A 19,545-nucleotide genomic window follows, 5' to 3' on the forward strand; every position below is an offset into this window, starting at 1 on the left:
TATCAGTGACGTTTATGGAATCATTTGGTGTTTCAACATCATAAACCCTCATGTCACAATATCTGATTGAAGACAGGTGACAGGGATGTGGTTGGAGAAGTGAAATTTGAGGTCCAGCAACAGCTTCAAGTCTCCAGCACATGCCAGAATGGCTGCCGATGACATTTTAACTGGGACTGTCTGCTCCTCAGCTTTGAGTCGAGGGTTTTCCAGTAAGAACAGAAAAGCTTTGCCCATACATGTTTAGCAGATCTGAGTACATCTGCTAAACATAACTGCTTTCCGTTTACTGGAAGAGTTTCTGTAGACTACAAAGGTTCAAGTGAAAATAGTAATGACTTACGGTGAGAAAGACAGAAAAAAAGGAAGTTGAATTAGTTGAGTGCACAAGCATGCAAAAGCAACCACTAATTTTCTGTTTATCATTGTTTGTATGTAAATTTCACAGAAATTAGTTAATATTCAAGGTATTTTAGAATCTTTGATTCATGCATATGTTTTTCAGCTAAAAGCAGAAGGGTTTTTGCAATAGCCGTGTTACAGGCTTGCCTCAGATGAAATAACCATTTCTACATAATGCTCTTCTGCTTAAGTTCAGTGGTTTTTCAGTTTAGAAGACAGATCATTTTTAAAAGTAAGACAAGAGATGGCAGATGAAGACATTCAGTACGCTTCAGTCGTCTTCAAGAATAAGAAACAACCACAATCAAAAAGTAAGTTATAAATATTTTACTCACACATTAAAGAAAACAGAACAACTTATTATTGGCTTGTTTTGTCAGTTTTTTTTATTAGGTAATTATTAGTTGTAATATGGATAAATGCCCCAGATACCTTCTTTTAAGATGTAAAGTATTAGTTGAAAAGAATAAGTCTCTCAAATTACTAAATTTGAGAGCTGATCCAGAAGCTGCTGCTCGTGTTCTCACTAAAACCAGGAAGTTAGAGCACATAACACCAGTTTTAAAGTCCCTACACTGGCTCCCTGTAGCTCAAAGAATAGACTTTAAAATACTGCTGTTAGTTTATAAATCACTGAACGGTTTAGCACCACAATACATTAAAGATCTGTTATTACTGTACCAACCGTCTAGACCTCTCAGGTCTTCTGGTTCTGGTCTGCTCTGCATCCCCAGAACCAGAACCAAACATGGAGAAGCAGCATTCAGCTTCTATGCACCACAAATTTGGAACAAACTTCCAGAAAACTGTAAAACAGCTGAAACACTGGATGACTTTAAATCTCAAATTAAAACCCACCTGTTTAGAGTTGCTTATGGCTAAATTAGGCTTTTGATGTCTTAGGTTTGAGAATCCTTGTAAGATGTCGCTCTGCTAAAACTCTGTTTGAGGAGACCCCATAAGGGCAAGTCCTCACGTGGATCTATGTTTTTAATGTTTTATCTTTACTTTTAATATTTTTATCTTTTTTAATCTTTTCAAAATCTCTCTCACTGTTTATTCTATTATTTTTATTTTAATTATGTAAAGCACTTTGAAGTGCCTTGCTGCTGAAATGTGCTATACAAATAAAATTTGATTGATTGATTGATAAATAAACTAACATGAAAACAACCATTTGAGGATGTTTGAGTCAATCAGAACTTCACTTTTTTAAAGCCAATGATTGTTACAACATTCCACAGAGAGTCAGACGTGTCTGAGTATGTTTAAAGTTAACTAATAAAAATTACTTAAAATGTAAAGAATCCTTCACAGATATCCAAGTTATAAATCCTCTCTAATTACTCTAGTAACTCATAAACTCTGTATTCTCTTCATATAGAATTTAGGTAAAATATTGGTTTCCATATTTTTCCATCTGATGATCCGTCCATGACTATAACTATACAAGTAGGAATACAAGGATTATCTTAGGATTTAGGTCATGATTCAAAAATTCCTTTTTGGGCAATAAATTAATTTTACTTGGAGAAATATGCCAAATAATACAGAGAGGATTGCAGCAAGGAGAAACTCTAGATGGCAACTGGACTCCTCTTGCTTCTTGAACAAGAGTAGACCTCTTATTTCTTGGAGCAAAAAGAGATTGTTACTTATTTTCATTTCAATAATTGCAGGTCCAAAGAAGGAGGAAACTATTTACGATGAAGTAAAGATACAAAACGAAACACTTCAGGAGTCTTCTGACTCAAAAGGTAAGTTGTAAAACGTTTATTTTCTGTTACATAGGTTCTCAAAATGCCAGTCCTTGCTTGCTGGTATCCTAAAGTGACAGATCTGTCTCTGCACACAAGTTTTTCATGTCTATATCAGGATTCTGTAAAGCTTGATTGAATGGTAAGGAGGTAACAGAGCCATGGTTGGAGACAGAAGAACTCTGGCTAAAATACAGTCACTGTTCGACAATTTGTTCCATTCCATGCACAAAGATGTTACTGAACTAGAAAGCTGTGACAGACTAATGCAATGTTGCACAAAGGAGGGTTACAACTAGAGATGTGCCGATCAGGTTTTTTCTGCCGATTCCGATCACCGATACCCATCACATAATTATTATTTTTATATCATAAACACTACCGGTTACATTATGTGGAAAAAGGAACCATGAATACACCTTAATTTAGACAAAAACTTGTTTTTAATAACTTTTTCCAAGAAACAAATAAAACAGGCATTGTGCAAATTGTACTGCTATTGATACTATCTTTAACAGACTGAAAACATATGAAGGCTCTGAAGAGGCTAAATAATGCAAAGGGCCAAAATAAAACATCAACGTTGCCAAAAAAATTCAAGTATTAAACTTAACATTAAAAGGGAAATACAGGTTCCATTACAATAAACAATCCAGAGTTACTGAATGACAACTTCCTGTTAGCATGGCGGCTAGCTGATTACTGCTAGTTCTGAGTGGCTGTTTCTGACTGAGCGGAGTAATTATGCAGAACAAGGAGGAGATCGATTCTTTTTTCAGAGATTATCTGTCTCATGTTAAGACAGTGAAAGTTTTAATACGTATGTAAAATGTATTTTTTAGGTTAGATGCTGTAGCTTTAAGCAGAGGTTTGGTGTGAGAGTCACTACCAGGTGGAGCAGAAGCGGTGCTCCGTCTGTGAAATATTACTATCTGTAGGGGGTAGCAGCGGTTTAACAGCAACAATAGAACCAGCGTCTTACATCGCAGCTCGAAGACTGCGATGTAAGACGCTATTTGTTTATTTGTTTAGCTTTCTGACTGTTATGCTCATGCTAATCCGGGTGAGTGTCTGTAGCTGTGCGCTGCTTTACTTGCTATCTGATCGCAAGTAAAGTATGTCTTTTTTACTGCATTGAGCCTCGATGTAGCCAAACTCTGTCACGTATGGCATTGTTTTTATACCATATTAGATTCATTGTGTTGATGCATTTTGACGTGCTTCAATTTTTCACCGCAACACGCAAACTTCCCCATTCACTCAGTGCGTTATAGTTACACATCGCTTAGGATTTGTTGCTGCGCGTTTGTGCAGTGAAGGAAAGAGGAGACCAGCTGCACAGGCAGGCTGCGAAATGAGATGCTGGTGATCAGTTTGTGTGATCGGCAACAAGAGACCGTGATCGGCGATCACCAATCATACACTTTTTCAAGGAAATGGGCCCATTATGATCGGTGGCCGATCGATCGGCACACCTCTAGTTACAACTTTATTTTAGCAACTAATTGATCTTAACTACATAGCAGCTGGACTGAGAGTGAATCCAACCTTTCTGACAAGAATTACACTGTCTGTCTGAAACAACAGAGATCAACGAATAAACATTTGGACTGACCAATATAAATATTATCAGAGCTAATATTTTACCACAAAGAGATCTGAACATACTTCTGTCTTTGCGACAGTATTCATCAAGGCTCCACTGAGCTCGACTGACGTTCTGCTCATTCCAGGTTTTCTTCATGCTTTCTATTTGCTCTGTGAGGTTTTTCTTCTGTGTCTGCAGCTCCTGGTTTATCTTTTTAACCTGATCAAGTTCTGTTGTCAGGTTGTTTTTTTGTTGTGTCAGGTTGATGTTTTCCTGCAGTAAAGCTGTTTGGTTGATTTCCAGCTGGTTCAGTTTGCTCTTGTAAAGAAATGCAACTGCAAGGCATCAAGATGTTACATATTACATATGGATGATATAAATTTAAAACATATGTACGATTTTGAAAACTTTAACAAAATTTGCTAAACAAAAGCAATAGAAATGTGTTATGTTCTTCTATAAGTGTGAAGATCTACTGTCCATTTGACATGTAAAATGAAGCATTTTAAGAATATTATTATTGCTTTTGAAGGAAACAACTAAAGTTTCAAACATCTGACGGTTTTAGTTTGTAAAACATACCCAGCAGCTACAGGATTTCCTTAAAGACTTGGAATTCTTACATATTTTCAATAGCAGCTTAATTTAAAATGTATCTCTAGTTCTCTCTGTTGGTTATTTTACAAGTAAACCCAAGAGAACTCATGTCTCCATGATATGCAGGCTGCATTCCCACATGTTTTAACAGAGGAATCTCATTCATGTTCGTTATAAGTCACATGTTTAAAACCATCACTGCTCCCAAAGCTCAAAACGTCTTCACAACCTTACAGTTATACCTACATTTTTCTTTTTTGAAATAAAATTTCTGCTTTTATTTGAACAGTTTACTTCTTGTAGTCTTTTGGGTTATTTTTTTTGCGCTAATATATATGCACCTCTTGTACAATTGTTCTCTTAAAATTAATTTAATCTGACTATACTATACAGCTACTTTTCTCATGTCATGTTGAAAGTTTCTTGGCAGTAAATTAGATCTTTTGTTCTCTATTTAATTACTGCTACTTGGTGAAGATAAACAATTTTATTCAGCAAGAAATGCTTTCAGACAGTGTATTGCTCCTAGGTATGTGTGTATAATTTATTTTCTTTGTCTCTGCTTTACCTATCAATTGCACCAGCCAACCTGCATCCCTGCATCCCATCAACAGAACTTTTATCAGAGAAGGAAGCAGAAAGAAGACGCCACTATCAGAAGTTGGCTTGTTGTTTGGGGACATTTTGCACTATATTGGTGTTGGGAATCATAGGAATCACTGTTTATCGTAAGTACCGCTTTAAAGAGGAAGATTCTGAATACATATTAGAGATTCATACAGTTTTAGAGTCAACAGTTTTTAAAAAGTGATCTTTATTAGAGGTGGTTTTAAATCTAACTGGCATACTTGGTAAAATATGCAGTTAGGTTTAGTGTGTTCAGAAGGATAACGCCTTTCTGAACAAACTAAAGGTTACCTGACTAAGAAGAATATATTATGTTAGACATTATATTTAATATTTAATCAGGTTTAGAGTCAGGTTGGTAATGGAAGTTACAGGCCTGTGAAATCCAGAATTGTGAATCTTTTTAAACAATTGTATTACTTTCATACACGCTTAAAGAAATAAGAAGGCTTAGGTATGAGAAAAGCTAGTGCTGAAAAGACTGAATTTGGTCTCTGGTAAAATTATTAAAAAGCTCAAATTATCAGTTAAATTTCTAATAGGTAAGAATCAAATTTTGTTCTTTTTCCAGTTGTATGGTTTCATCAAAAAGAGCTAAATGAGCTGAAAGAAAGTGAGGCAAAAAACAAAAACTTAACATACCAGATTAACAACCTGACACGAGTCTATAATGTCTCAGAAAGCAAGATCCACAATCTGACCATGGAAAACCAGGAGCTCAAGGAGAAAAACCAGAACCTGACTAAACAAACCCAGAACCTGGAGGGAGAAACGAGAACCTTGAAGGAACAAATAGACAACATGACGAAAACTCACAATGAGCTCAATGTCAGTCGAGCTCAGTGGAGCATTGATGAATACTGCCGTAAAGACAAGGGTAAAATCAGCTCTTCTATTATATAAAAACAACACATTGTAATAACAGTTTCAGTTAAATATGTATTTGTTGATCTCTTGTTTAAGGAAGGAAGTGTGAACCTTGTCAGTCTGGCTGGAATCTCTTCAGCTCCAGCTGCTATGCATATAATGATGAAAAGCCTCCTAAACAGAGGAACTGGGATGCAGCACAGCAAAACTGTAAAGGAAAAGTTTCACATCTTCTTGTTGTAGCAAATCAAGAGGAAAAGGTAAACGGCCTGTATGAACCGAAACTGTATAAATGTAGAAACTGTTATGTTTTTAAAGTTTGTAAATGTTTCCCTTTTTTCTCATGTTGATTTTAGGATCATGCCAATACAATCTGTCCTGTTGGAGCAGGAATTAATGGATACTGGATTGGCCTGAGAGCTGAAGGAAAAAAATGGAAATGGATCGATGGAACTGAACTAGCTAACCAGTAAGAGACACATACTATCTTATACAATGACTGGTAATATCAGTAAGCTCATATTTAACTAATGTTGTTTTGTCAGGGACTGGATAAAAACAGCTGCAGTTGACGGTCAGTGTGTAACTTCCCTCCAAACTAGAGAATGGAAGTCAGTGAGCTGTAAAGAGAAGAATGCCTGGATATGTGAAAAGAAGGCTTTATCTATTTAATAGGTCACATTAAACTGATAATGTTTAAAAATCTCTAAACATCAGGAAATATTTGAACATAAATACCCGTAACCGATTAGGACTAGACTTTTATTTTGCTGTTTTTATCTTTTATAGCAAGTAAAAGTCTATTTGTTGTCATCAGTTTACCCTCATAACCAGTATTTTTTTTTATGTATACATTTTTCTAACATTTTTAAGGGTCCTGTTTAGTACATTAGTACATATTTTATGTGCCCATGTTGTTTTTTTAATCAAGTTATTTAGAAATTATGCAAGAAAAGAAATACTCTTAATCTCTGCATGTTAAACTATATAAAATAATATTTATACTGAAACCCACAAGTAAAAAACAGAACTTAAGACCTCAGTCTGTTGCCAGATGTTCTAAGATGTAGACACTTTGTTGTACTTCCTATGTTTATTCAGTTCTTCTGCTTTTAAACCTGACGTCTGTGTAGATGGTTTTCCTCCTGTACAAACTGTATGTGCTGAAATGAGCTTCAACACAACCAGGAGCAGTGAATGTGCTTCATGTGAAATTTGTGCAACAAAAAACATATTTCTTATTTGGAAAAACATCACATCTTGTGTGAAGGAGTTAACCTGAAGTCTCACCTGTAAATAAGCTGCTGCTGTAAATTAAGTCTCCTTTCATGTTTATGTCATTGTTCTCATTTTTCCAGCAACAGAGACCTGATGATACAATAAAATGCTGTATATGTTTTTCCTCATTATTCTGAATTATTATTTCTTAATGCTATTACATCTATAATTCAAATATATTGAATTTGTAATACTGTTTATAAAATAAATAAAAACAAAATACAAAGATTTACAGATTCTCTTCAGCCTAACTGAATTTACTGCCAGGACAAGATATTTAATGTTCAAATGGATAAACTTTGTGTTTTTGCAGATATTCACTCATTTGAAATTTGGTGCCTGCAAAATGTTCCAAAAACATCGAGACAGAGGAAACAGGGCTCTGGGGAAGTTGAGGAATGCTCAACAAAGCTCTTGTTTGGAACATTTCACAGGTGAACAGGTTAAATGGAAACACCAACCCTGATAGGCTCAGTCATTAACAAGCAAGAATGGGCAAGATCTCCCTATTTGTGAACCTCTGCATAAGCAAATAGTCCAACATTTTAAGAATGTCTCTCAATGTATAACTGCAATGGATTTAGAGATTTTATCTACAGCCTACAATATCATCAAAAGATTCAGAGAATCTCAAGAAATCTTTGAAAGAAAGCTGCAAGGCCAAAAACCAACACTGAATGCTCATGACCTTTGATCCCTCAGGCAGCACTGCATTAAAAACCGGCATCATTCTCTAACCAATATCAGCACATCGGCTCAGGAAGACTTCAGAAAACCAAAGTCATTGAAAATGTGTGGTGCAAAATGAAGCAGCAAATACAACAGATATGTCAGTTCCCAAATGTTTAGTGAAAGGAAAAAATGTGACACAGTGGTAAATTTGCTCCTGTACCAACATTTGCAGGCGTCAAAGAGAATGAGTGAATATTTGCAAAAATAAAGGTTTTCCATTTAAAATTACATACCTCGTCTTATTAGTGAATTCATTAGGTTGACAAGGATTGCTTTGTATAAAATAAAAGCTCTTATTAAAATCTTTATAAAAGTGGCTCAGTTTTTAAGTTCTTTTATGTGTTTCGAAGTAGAAAGAACTGCTTGTTTTTTGTATTATTCTACCATGATTCTGCTCAGCCACTAGAGGGTGCTGCTTTGGTTTATGATAAAGATTAGGAGTAATTTTATCAGTTTCCTTTTGGAAAATAATCTTTATTCCATCACACGACCCAACCCAGCTATTTCTCCCTTTCACAGCTTTCCAGAAGCCAGTGTTACTACTTTATATGTAATAATAGACGACGGGATGGGGGAATTTGTTTGTTGTTTTACCTTTTATTTGCAAGCAGAAGAATGAAGCTCATTTGCATTCTGTTCCTTTTAACCTTTCACTCAGACCATTAGGCAATTAGCTAAAATAATACAAAGATGTATCATGATAAAAATAAAGATTTGCTTATTAATATGCAGAAACACAATTTATATATATATAAAAAAAAAGATAAACATCAACCTTGTAGTGGTTTAAAAGTGACAATTACTATATAAAAAAATAGTTTTGTGGTCCCTGGGTTGCATGTTGCTCAGTAAGAGAAGAGGTATGAACAGATGGTGCAGGTTTTAGTTCCTGTTGCATGTTTGATGTCCCAACCCTGGGCTGGTTATTGCTTGACTTTCCTTTGTCTCTGTTCATCATGTCAAACTATTAATGAATAAAATTCAATATAATTTTATAAAATCACAAAATTGCCCTCTTGGGGTGCAGCTGACATATTTACAGACAGGACATCAACAAGTGCTACAGGAGTTGATCTTTGACTGGGACTCTGAAAATTATTGTTCAAAACTGAACAGCCTGGGGCCCAGATTCAGCTCCTGTACCCAGATGGGGGCGTCTATTATATACACTATAAATGTTGGTGTATTTAACACCAATGTGTATTGACCAACAGTGATAGTAGAGGTATTATACACAGCTTGCATGTCGAGCATCAGTGCAGATGGAATGACAGACGTACAGTCATATTATGTCCTTATATTTATTCACTTAATCCACTGTTAATTTGTAGAAACCGTTAAAGTCAAAGATCTGCTGAAATCCTGCCACTTAAATTGTTTCACACTCTGTAAGATGGTGTGACTTTTACAAGCTAAAAACTTAGTGAGGAAAGAAAATAAAGTAACAAACTTCTTCCTCTTTGCAGACCACAGGCTCAAACATGGCTTAAGCATTACGTTTTTTAAGAGCTATGAGCGACAGACATTAGGAGAAATAACCACTTCTTCTATATGATGCTCCGTTTCTCAAGTTCAGTGTTTTTTCAGTTTAGAAGAGAGAATCTTTTAAGAAGGGAAATTGCAGAGGAGGAATTTCAGTATTCTTCAGAAACATACTGAACAACCAACGACAAGCAAAACGTAAGTTATATATGTTTTTACTTCAGCTGGTGCAGCGTCTCAATCATCCAGGAGATGTTTCAGAGGCAACTGCTTTCTACTTAAATAAAAGCAAGGAGATTCTTCTCATTTACATTCCTTAAGTTCACCTCCAATGGAAGAAGAAACTTATGATGAAATTAACATCCAAAATGAAACTGCTCACCAGGGGCCCAACTCAAATGGTAAGTTTTAAAACTTTTTTCTTTTTCAAAAAAGAATATCAATATATAAGGCACTCACACTCCAGTCCTTGATAGCTGGCGTCCTACAGCACCAGATGTCCCACTGCACACACCTGAGTCAGGTTCCCATCTATATTCTTTAGATTTTACCTGAATGCTAAGGAGGTAATGCAGCCATTTGATTTCAGTGTGTTGGACCAAAGACACTAAATGTTGCAGAACGATGGCCTCTGAGGACTGAAGACAGAGTTCTACAGTAACTCCATCCATTGCTGATATGGACATCAGTTTATTTTTAACCAAACACTTTAATATTTGATAATGAGAAGCGTCTTGTGTGTTTATACTTTGAGAAAAAAAAATAGGTGTTTAATTTATAAATTGGACTTTTTATTTTAAATTTGTCAAACTAATTTCTGGGGGGGTTAAGACTGTCAACTGTATTTAATAAGAAACATCAGTCTCCTTTGCAGCTTTTTGCAGAGTACTGGATGGATGGTTAAGCTTCATAGTGTCTTTAACTTAAATCATCTAGAGGGACGGGTAAACAATATTCAAGAAGAGATCAATTTTATTTTATATTTTCTGAATTATTGCATTGAGAATGCATTTGATAGTATAATCATGCTTCCTATAATAAGTTGCTTATAGATTCTTGTTTTGCCTCAACAGAACGTTTATCGGAGAAGGAAGCAGAAATAAGACGTCGGTACCGTCAGATGTTGGCTTTATGTTTTGGGACTTTTTGTATCTTCTTGGTATTGGGAATCATAAGAGTTGCTATAAATCGTAAGCAAACTTTATTCTACATTACCGATTGGAAGTAATAACATGTTAGAAATTATATTTATTCACTGGTTTAGTGTCGGATTAGTAATGCATTTTAGGGTTCTTTAAAATCCATAGCAAGCTTTGTGGAGTTGTAGATTTGTATGTGTAATTTTGTTCTTTCCATAAATATTCAAAGTTATAACAAGACTTTTATTATGGATGGTAAAAATAGTCCTAAGAGGATAGTAGGTTTGAACTCTACTAAAGTTATTGAAAAGCAAACATTCCCAGTTAAATTAGAGACAGTTAATTAAAAAAATATATTATTATTTTCTGGTTCTATTCTTTAGGTATATAAGTTGAGATGGAAAACAAAAACTTCATGGTCCTCAACAACAAAGTTATTTTTTTCTTAGATAACAGAAACTTAACATAACAGATTAAAAACCTGACACGAGTCTATAATCTCTCAGAAAGCAACATCCACAATCTGACCATGGAAATCCAGGAGCTCAAGGAGAAAAACCAGAACCTGGAGGGAGAAACGAGAACCTTGAAGGAACAAATAGACAACATGACGAAAACTCACAATGAGCTCAATGTCAGTCGAGCTCAGTGGAGCATTGATGAATACTGCCGTAATGACAAGGGTAAGATCAGCTCTTCTATTATCTCAAAACAACACATTGTCATGACAGTTTCAGTTAAATATGTATTTGTTGATCTCTGTTTAAGGAAAGAAGTGTGAACCTTGTCAGTCTGGCTGGAATCTCTTCAGCTCCAGCTGCTATGCATGTAATAATGCAAAACTTGCTGATCAAAGAAACTGGGATGACGCACAGCAACACTGTAAAGGAAAAGTTTCACATCTTGTTGTTGTAGCAAATCAAGAGGAAAAGGTAAACAGCCTGTATGAACTGAAACTGTATAAATGTTATGTTTTTAAAGTTTGTAAATGTTTCCCTTTTTTCTCATGTTGATTTTAGAATTATGTCAATAATAATGTCAGTCCTGCTGGAGCAGGAATTAATGGATACTGGATTGGCCTGAGAGCTGAAGGAAACAAATGGAAATGGATCAATGGAACTGAACTAGCTAACCAGTAAGAGACACGTACTATCTTATACAATGACTGGTAATATCAGTAAGCTCATATTTAACTAATGTTGTTTTGTCAGGGACTGGATAAAAACAGCTGCAGTTGACGGTCAGTGTGTAACTTCCCTCCAAACTAGAGAATGGAAGTCAGTGAGCTGTACAGAGAGGAATGCCTGGATCTGTGAAAAGAAGGCTTTATCTGTTTAATAGGTCACATTAAACTGATAATGTTTAAATCTCCAAACGGCATCAGGGAATATTTGAATGTAAATATAGGTAACCGATTAGGACTAGACTTTTATTTAGCTGTTTTTGTCTCTCATAGCAAGTAAAAGTCTGTTTGTTGACATCGGTTTATACTCAACCAGTTTTTTTTTTTTTATGTATACATTTTATAAGATTTTTAAGGGTCCTGTTTAGTACATATTTTATGTGCCCATCTTGTTTATTTAATCAAGTTATTTAGAAATTATGCAAGAAATACTCTTAATCTCTGCATGTTAAACTATAGAAAATTATATTTAGACTAAAACCCACAGCTAAAAAACAGAACTTAAGACCTCAGTCTGTTGCCAGATGTTCTAAAATGTAGTCACAACAGAAACCTGATAAATACTGTATGTTTTCTCTCATTATTTCTGATTATTTCTTAATGCTATTACATCTATAATTCAAATACATTGAATTGAATTTGTGATGCTGTGCATAAAATGAATAAAAACAAAATACAAAGATTTGCAGATTCTTTTCAATCTAACCGAATTTCCTGCTAAGACAAGATATTTAATGATCAAACTGATAAACTTAGTGTTTTTGCAGATATTCACTCATTTGAAATTTGGTGTTTATAGTGACAATTACTATAAAAAAAAAAACTAGTTTTGTGGTCCCTGGGTTGCATGTTGCTCAGTAAGAGAAGAGGTATGAACAGAAGGTGCAGGTTTTTAGTTCCTGTTGCATGTTCGATGTCCCAACCCTGGGCTGGTTATTGCAAGAATTTCCTTTGTCTCTGTTCATCATGTCAAACTATTAAAGAATAAAATTCAATATAATTTTATAAAATCACAAAATTGCTGTCTTGGGGTGCAGCTGACATATTTACACACAGGACATCAACAGGAGTTCATCTTTGACTGGGACTCTGAAAATTATTGTTCAAAACTGAACAGCCTGGGGCCCAGATTCAGTTCCTGCACCCAGATGGGGGCGTCTATTACATACACTATAAATGTTGGTGTATTTAACACCAATGTGTATTGACCAACAGTGATAGTAGAGGTATTATACACAGCTTGCATGTAGAGCATCAGTGCAGATGGAATGACAGACCTACAGTCATATTATGTCCTTATATTTATTCACTTAATTCACTGTTAATTTGCAGAAACTGTTAAAGTCAAAGATCTGCTTGTGGTCTGCTGAAAGCCTGTCACTTAAATTGTTTCACACTCTGCAAGATGGTGTGACTTTTACATGCTAAAAACTGTGTGAGAAAAGAAAATAAAGTAACAAACTTCTTCCTCTTTGCAGACCACAGGCTCAATCATCTTTTAAGCAATACTCTAGATGCAGTTGCTTAACCTGCCCTTCAGTGACTCCACTCACTGAATTAGAATTGTCTTATACATATATGTTCCCAAAACAAGACATCGTTATGACCTAACGTTTTTTTTCCAGATTAAGTAATAATATAAATTACTTTTCCAATTTAAAAACAGCAGAAGTTTTAAATTGTCAGAGCATAAAAGATACTTGAGACTAAAGGGAAATGCTTACTTCTCCTAAATGATGGTCGGTTATTTTGCTCAATTTTATGCTAATTTTTGCCAACAAACCAGACAAACTTTAGCAGTAAGGCTGTCGAGATGGCAGAGGATGAGGTTCAGTATGCTTCGGTTACTTTCAAAAGCAAGAAACGGCAAACAGGTGAGCTTTGTGTTGATATGTTTTATTAACATGATGCCGTCTGTGGTTGTCTGATCAATGTCGAGTGTAATGTGGATTTAATTAAATGGGGTTGCTGCAGAGATGGGTACCCAGCCAGCCATTAGTCTGTGGTAGTTCTTACAGGACAGATATATATATTTTTCCACATCTCTACTTGGTGCCAAAAGGTGTGGAGGACATTTAGTGTGGTCAGTATTTTTTTAAATAAAAATTAATAGGATTATTACCATCTATTTAGACCTTCAGTTTCTTCAAATGTGATAAATTGAAATGTAAGGACAGCAGATGTTAAAACAATGTAATTTTAACATGTTATTACATTTATTTTGTAATACTTTAAGACATTTGAACTTTCCTTTATTTCAGCTAAAAACCAGGAGGAAGTTGTGTATGATGAAGTGAAGATACCAAGTCAAACAGCTCAGCAGACATCTGACACAAAGGGCAAGTTGTAAAAGAAATAAGACAGCAAAAATAAAATGATAGTATGTGTAAGGCAAGGTCAAATATTTTAACACCGCTATTTAAAGGGTTCAAGTTTCAGTTCAGATCAACTTTCATCAGAAAGAAAATAATGGAAAACACAAAATGTGAAAAAATGAATCGTTTACCAAACAGCAACTGAGGCAACAGTCTAAACTGAAACTATGAACATCTCATTTTCTCTAATATGCTTTTTACAAAAAGCTGTTGAACTAAAGTTACAAGTGGTGCTGATAATGAATTCATCATGACACACTGATGATTATCTGATTTTATAATAATACCAGGGGCAACAGAAAATACTGCCTGCTACAGTAACTAAACAGAAAAGTCACGTAAAGAGAGAACTCAAATTAGCATGACTTTCAGTTACATTTAGAATAATCACACTCCTCAAATATGTACGTTTTCTGATGTAAATATAAACAGTCAAAGAATTTATAGAACAGGGTGGAAATGAGGAAGGACCTGCTCCAACAGACAGGTGCTTTCAGCAGATAACAGTCTTAGGGACTTTAGGGGACAAAAAACAAAGATGTGAATTTTGAAAAACTCAGAAAACCTAATTAAGTCACCTTAAAATGACTGGATAATGCTGGAAGCCAAGTATGATGAATTTAGGATTACCTATTCCTTTTGTAGATTATTTTGTTTGTTGAAAGACAAAAATAAGTGAAAATATTGCTTTGTTGAATCTTTAGGATAATCAGTAGATACCAAGATTAATAATTTGTTAGGCATTTTCTGAAACCTACATGGAAAAAGAACCACAGACAACGTATATGAGTTTTTAACCAAACTTCTGCAGAAGGAGAAGGCACAGTGAACTGCTCCTCCAAGCCGCTCACCATGTGTTCTGAAAATCTTTGGGAACAGCTTGTCTTTTATTATCAAACTTCAAAGGGAGGATAGGCAAGATAGACAGCAGAGGAAAAACAGCAGAGGTCGTAAAACATTTTACCTAAACACAGCAAAGGTCGTAAAACAATTTAACATCTGACCTACGATCTGAGCCCGGTTCAAATCTCGGTCAAACTGTTTCACATGAAGATGAACAGGCAGCTGTGACCCCCAGGTTAGTTCATACACACACTAAAGAAGAGAATACTTAAACTGACTAACAGACTGAATATGAACTAAAGTAACAACAAAATAATACCAAAAAATCCCTATCAATTTTATATTTCTCAGTTGAAAATAAAACTTCTCTGCCAACATTCTTTATTAAATGATGACAATATTTTTGTAACATTTTAAAATAACAGTGACAATATAAAACAAAGAATACTAATGCAAGTTTGCTGTGTCCTCATAAAACTTGATGTATATTTTCTGAATAATTTCCGCAGGACTTTTATCAGATGAAGAGAAAAGAAGATTTTGCCGGTATAAGAAGTTGGCTTGTTGCTTTGGGATTCTGTGTGTGATTTTGGTCTTGGCCATGTTTGGAGTCTGTAAGTAAATACTTTAAACATGTGACTTATAACGAACATGAATGAGATTCCTCTGTTAAAACATGTGGGAATGCAGCCTGCATATCATGGAGACATGAGTTCTCTTGGGTTTACTTATAAAATAACCAATAGAGAGAACTAGAAATGCATTTTAAATTAAGCTGCTTTTGAAAATATGTAAGAATTCCAAGTCTTTAATTAAGGAAATCCTGTAGCTGCTGGGAATGTTTTACAAACTAAAACCGTCAGATGTTTGAAACTTTAGTTGTTTCCTTCAAAAGCAATAATAATATTCTTAAAATGCTTCATTTTACATGTCAAATGGACAGTAGATCTTCACACTTATAGAAGAACATAACACATTTCTATTGCTTTTGTTTAGCAAATTTTGTTAAAGTTTTCAAAATCCTACATATGTTTTAAATTTATATCATCCATATGTAATATGTAACATCTTGATGCCTTGCAGTTGCATTTCTTTACAAGAGCAAACTGAACCAGCTGGAAATCAACCAAACAGCTTTACTGCAGGAAAACATCAACCTGACACAACAAAAAAACAACCTGACAACAGAACTTGATCAGGTTAAAAAGATAAACCAGGAGCTGCAGACACAGAAGAAAAACCTCACAGAGCAAATAGAAAGCATGAAGAAAACCTGGAATGAGCAGAACGTCAGTCGAGCTCAGTGGAGCCTTGATGAATACTGTCGCAAAGACAGAAGTATGTTCAGATATACTTGTGGTAAAATATTAGCTCTGATAAAATTTATATTGGCCAGACCAAATGTTTATTCATTGATCTCTGCTGTTTCAGACAGACAGTGTAATTCTTGTCAGAAAGATTGGCTTCAGTCTCAGTCCAGCTGCTATGTAGTTAATGATGCTGAACCTAAGAATCAGAAAACCTGGGAAGAAGCACGAGAAACTTGCAGAGAAAAGAGTTCAGATCTGGCTGTTGTTGGTAATGAAGTAGAAAAGGTAAAGACAGAGCTGGAAACTGTTTATGTATTTTCAGGACAAACTGTTGGCCATGTAAGTGAAGTAAATTTGTAATCATTTTATCTATATTGTTCACAGACGTTTCTTAAAGATAAAAGTTGGGTTAACAGCAACATTAATGGATACTGGATTGGTCTCGGAGCAGAAGGAGGGAGATGGAAATGGATCGATGGAAGTGATCTGACCAATCAGTGAGAGACACATTATCTTTTAAACTTTGTATAAAATAAATCTATCAGCCTTGATCTAACTGATGGTTTCCCTTAGAACCTGGATACAGCAGCAGCCTGCAACTGATGGTCAATGTGTAACTTCTCTCCAGAACCGAGACTGGAAGTCAGTGAGATGTACTGACAAGAACGCCTGGATCTGTGAGAAGAAGGCTTTATCTGTTTAAAATGAAATATTCAGACTTCTAAAGGTTATTTGGAAAACCTAAATGTAAATTAAAATTTCGCTTATGTTTTTCACAAGAGATAAACTATAGTTTGTTATTAACCATAGCAATAAAAATGATATAATGATAATAATTTATGCATTAACTGAAGTAATTAAAGCTGTAAGTTTGCTATCTGGGCGTTTCCCACCTGGCGTCGTCCTCAGAGTAAATAATCATCACTCTGAGGACGACACCAGAATTTATAAATAATAAGTATCTTTAACTGGCACAAAATATGTATTCATTGTATAACTTTAAAATACTTTTCTACCATTTGTTCAGTTTCACATGATTTATTCAAATTCATTAAAAGAAATTGAGGTCTGATACGTTTTCTGTTTCTGTACACAATTGCTTCAGTGTTCATTTTTGACCAGCAGGGGGTGCTGTTATATTTTTTAAAAAGACAGGGATCATATTCTTTATTTTAAATGCTGAAGTGATGTATTATGTTATTGATGTATGTCCTTGTTTTAACATTGTTATTGTGAATAAAACTAATGACAGTGGCATCTGACTTCATTTTTCTCACTAAAGCTCCACCAGGTCTGACATTGTTCCTGGAGTATAAAGATAATAATCATTCCTATGATCACCTCGTCAGTCAGTGTCATCATAACAGTTTTCATATAAAGTGAATACTGAGCCCCTAAAAGGACACTGATGGAAAAAATAAAAATAAATATCTAGGTCCTCACCACATATTATCTTGTGAACAACATGCACAAGTTTTATTTTGTTTATTTTTTCCTTCAGTTTACCTTTAGGGGCTCTGTAAGAGAGAAAATAGATTTTAAACAATTCATTTAAAATTTAGATTCTGTGGAAAACAACTTCTCTTCCTGAGAAAACCTAGACAAACAATACAAATCTGCTAAACAGTGGCACTTTAATTCCACAGTTTGGTTTTTATATTGCTATAATTTCATGAGAACAACTCCCGATTGTCAAATGAAGCAAAGCAAACCAAAGTCTAATGCACCAAGAAAGTGAAATGAAACCAAAACCTCAGATAAAAAGGTAACAGTGATCAGATTAACAGAAACTAAGAATTGATTTGGGTTCTGTTACTGAGGAAAATGAAAAGGTAGTTTTGATTTTTATCCAAGACTCACATAATTTGCTTGCAAGTCTACAAGTTTATTTAGCAAAACCAGTTTCTCATTCACTTTCTGCCCAACTCACCTCACAGTAAAATGCCATGTAATGCCAGCTGAAGTTCAGGTTTCTTCATCCGAGGATGGACAACTGCAAGTCTCAGATTTTCAGGAACCTCATCTGAAGATAGACTGTTTGCTGTTCACAAGAGCAAGATCTGAAGGGAGATAAATTACATTTTTTTGGAGAACTTGTTTTTGATGACTAACCACAACCCTGATAGGATTGACTTTTGCAAAATCAAAAAGTGCAAAATGTTTTTTTCCCCATTGAGCAGGTAATCAATATTTTAAATAAAGCAGAAGGATTGTGACTGGGAACTTAATGGGTTTTGTTTTGGTACAGGCCAATAAAACAGACATGTGGTCAAAATAAACACATCACTAAGTTAAAAACTGGATAATCATAACCTAAAACCAGATCAGGAGTGTATCCATGTTCATTAGTAGAACCAGTTACAAACTGCATAATATTAAAACCCAAAAATATTCAGAAAAAGATTTGTAAAATGTAAAGCAGGAAAACACACATGTATGCTAAAATAACCAACAATAAGAACTCAGTCATACTTCATTTCTGAAGTCGTTTGTGAAGTTTTCATTGTACTTTGGGGGCAGACAGACCACTGCACACATGATGTTTGGGTTTAGTGTGTTGATCGACTCGCAGAATCAGCTTGGGATACGAATTAAAACAATTTATTTACTCAGATGAAAACAGTGGATGGGAAATATGCTGCAGAGGTTCTGTTTGTTTCTCTCAAGCTAAAAGCTGTTACTTTTGAAGGAGGAAAAGTAAGATGTTTTATGGGCTGAAAAGATTAATCAATCATTTGAAATTAATGTAACCCAATTTAATAATTCATCAATCATTAGCTAAACACTATAAAAATGCCATTTGCTGATAGAAGAACACAAAGCACAAATTAAGCTCTACATGAAATATATACATTTTGCATTTAAGAGTTAAATGACAAACCTTTGTTTGTAAACATTTTCTATCCATAATTCCTCAAGAGGCATTTTTATCTTTACTTGGTTCAAATTGCGTTGGAAAAAATCTCCTATTATTCGCCTTTTACATATAATTATTGATTAATCCAATAAATAATCATCAGATTAACCCTCCACTGCATTGATGTTAAGTCTAGCAGAAAGGACTGAGCCTTTCATATCTTGATGTTTGATGTTTTCCTGCAGATGCATAATTTACTATAAATGATCAATTGTTCACTGAAGAAATCCTATTTTATTGTATTGTAGACATTTTATTTCCTTATTTATAAACATATTTTTCTGTATTTATGGTTTTGACTTTATATCTGATGAGACAGATAAAGCTATGCCTGATCACATCACATAAAAATTACAATAATAATAATAATAATCTGTGTTTTATAGCATTTCTGGTTAATTGTGTGAAGCCAATGTAGCACTATTTAAAGTGTAAAAGGACTGGATGT

At 34.7% G+C, this 19,545-nt stretch overlaps 3 protein-coding genes across 5 annotated transcripts; all 3 read left to right on the plus strand.

Moving 5' to 3' along the window:
- The first annotated feature begins 553 nt into the window (after positions 1–553).
- LOC145547628 (C-type lectin domain family 4 member A-like) lies at positions 554–8,150 on the plus strand. 2 transcript variants are annotated; one of them, XM_081597368.1, is made up of 7 exons: positions 554–713; positions 2,082–2,159; positions 4,959–5,072; positions 5,543–5,848; positions 5,935–6,098; positions 6,195–6,307; positions 6,384–8,150. In XM_081597368.1, the coding sequence occupies exons 1-7, from the start codon at positions 647–649 to the stop codon at positions 6,508–6,510; spliced, it is 969 nt and encodes a 322-aa protein (XP_081453494.1). In that variant the 5' UTR covers positions 554–646; the 3' UTR covers positions 6,511–8,150. The 2 variants fall into 2 exon arrangements, with proteins under 2 accessions (XP_081453494.1, XP_081453495.1); XM_081597369.1 differs by having other exon boundaries at positions 562–713; positions 5,651–5,848.
- Positions 8,151–8,677: 527 nt separating this feature from the next.
- On the plus strand, positions 8,678–12,325 carry LOC103477617 (killer cell lectin-like receptor subfamily F member 1). 2 transcript variants are annotated; one of them, XM_008430834.3, is made up of 7 exons: positions 8,678–9,528; positions 9,652–9,731; positions 10,404–10,520; positions 10,976–11,152; positions 11,238–11,401; positions 11,489–11,604; positions 11,681–12,325. In XM_008430834.3, exons 2-7 carry the CDS (start codon positions 9,662–9,664, stop codon positions 11,805–11,807), a joined length of 771 nt encoding a protein of 256 aa, XP_008429056.2. In that variant the 5' UTR covers positions 8,678–9,528; positions 9,652–9,661; the 3' UTR covers positions 11,808–12,325. The 2 variants fall into 2 exon arrangements, with proteins under 2 accessions (XP_008429056.2, XP_081453646.1); XM_081597520.1 differs by having other exon boundaries at positions 8,680–9,731.
- A 709-nt stretch (positions 12,326–13,034) lies between these two features.
- On the plus strand, positions 13,035–17,437 carry LOC103477618 (uncharacterized). The gene is made up of 7 exons (XM_081597519.1): positions 13,035–13,526; positions 13,914–13,991; positions 15,380–15,484; positions 15,954–16,208; positions 16,302–16,465; positions 16,565–16,677; positions 16,754–17,437. The coding sequence occupies exons 1-7, from the start codon at positions 13,466–13,468 to the stop codon at positions 16,881–16,883; spliced, it is 906 nt and encodes a 301-aa protein (XP_081453645.1). The 5' UTR covers positions 13,035–13,465; the 3' UTR covers positions 16,884–17,437.
- Positions 17,438–19,545: the final 2,108 nt, after the last annotated feature.

This window comes from Poecilia reticulata, chromosome 16, assembly GCF_904066995.2.
Source record: "Poecilia reticulata chromosome 16, P_reticulata-male-v2, whole genome shotgun sequence".
Taxonomy (NCBI): domain Eukaryota; kingdom Metazoa; phylum Chordata; class Actinopteri; order Cyprinodontiformes; family Poeciliidae; genus Poecilia; species Poecilia reticulata.

What these genes read in the sequence shown, in the direction of transcription:
- LOC103477618 (XM_081597519.1), top strand. Translation starts at nt 13,466, where the DNA reads ATGGCAGAGGATGAGGTTCAGTATGCTTCGGTTACTTTCAAAAGCAAG. An exon ending in GCAGACATCTGACACAAAGG is followed by an intron (nt 13,992 to 15,379) that starts GCAAGTTGTAAA and finishes TAATTTCCGCAG; the next exon opens with GACTTTTATCAGATGAAGAG. An exon ending in GGAAGTGATCTGACCAATCA is followed by an intron (nt 16,678 to 16,753) that starts GTGAGAGACACA and finishes GGTTTCCCTTAG; the next exon opens with AACCTGGATACAGCAGCAGC.
- LOC103477617 (XM_008430834.3), top strand. Translation starts at nt 9,662, where the DNA reads ATGGAAGAAGAAACTTATGATGAAATTAACATCCAAAATGAAACTGCT. An exon ending in CCAGGGGCCCAACTCAAATG is followed by an intron (nt 9,732 to 10,403) that starts GTAAGTTTTAAA and finishes TTGCCTCAACAG; the next exon opens with AACGTTTATCGGAGAAGGAA. An exon ending in ATACTGCCGTAATGACAAGG is followed by an intron (nt 11,153 to 11,237) that starts GTAAGATCAGCT and finishes TCTCTGTTTAAG; the next exon opens with GAAAGAAGTGTGAACCTTGT.
- LOC145547628 (XM_081597368.1), top strand. Translation starts at nt 647, where the DNA reads ATGGCAGATGAAGACATTCAGTACGCTTCAGTCGTCTTCAAGAATAAG. An exon ending in GAAACAACCACAATCAAAAA is followed by an intron (nt 714 to 2,081) that starts GTAAGTTATAAA and finishes CAATAATTGCAG; the next exon opens with GTCCAAAGAAGGAGGAAACT. An exon ending in GGAACTGAACTAGCTAACCA is followed by an intron (nt 6,308 to 6,383) that starts GTAAGAGACACA and finishes TTGTTTTGTCAG; the next exon opens with GGACTGGATAAAAACAGCTG.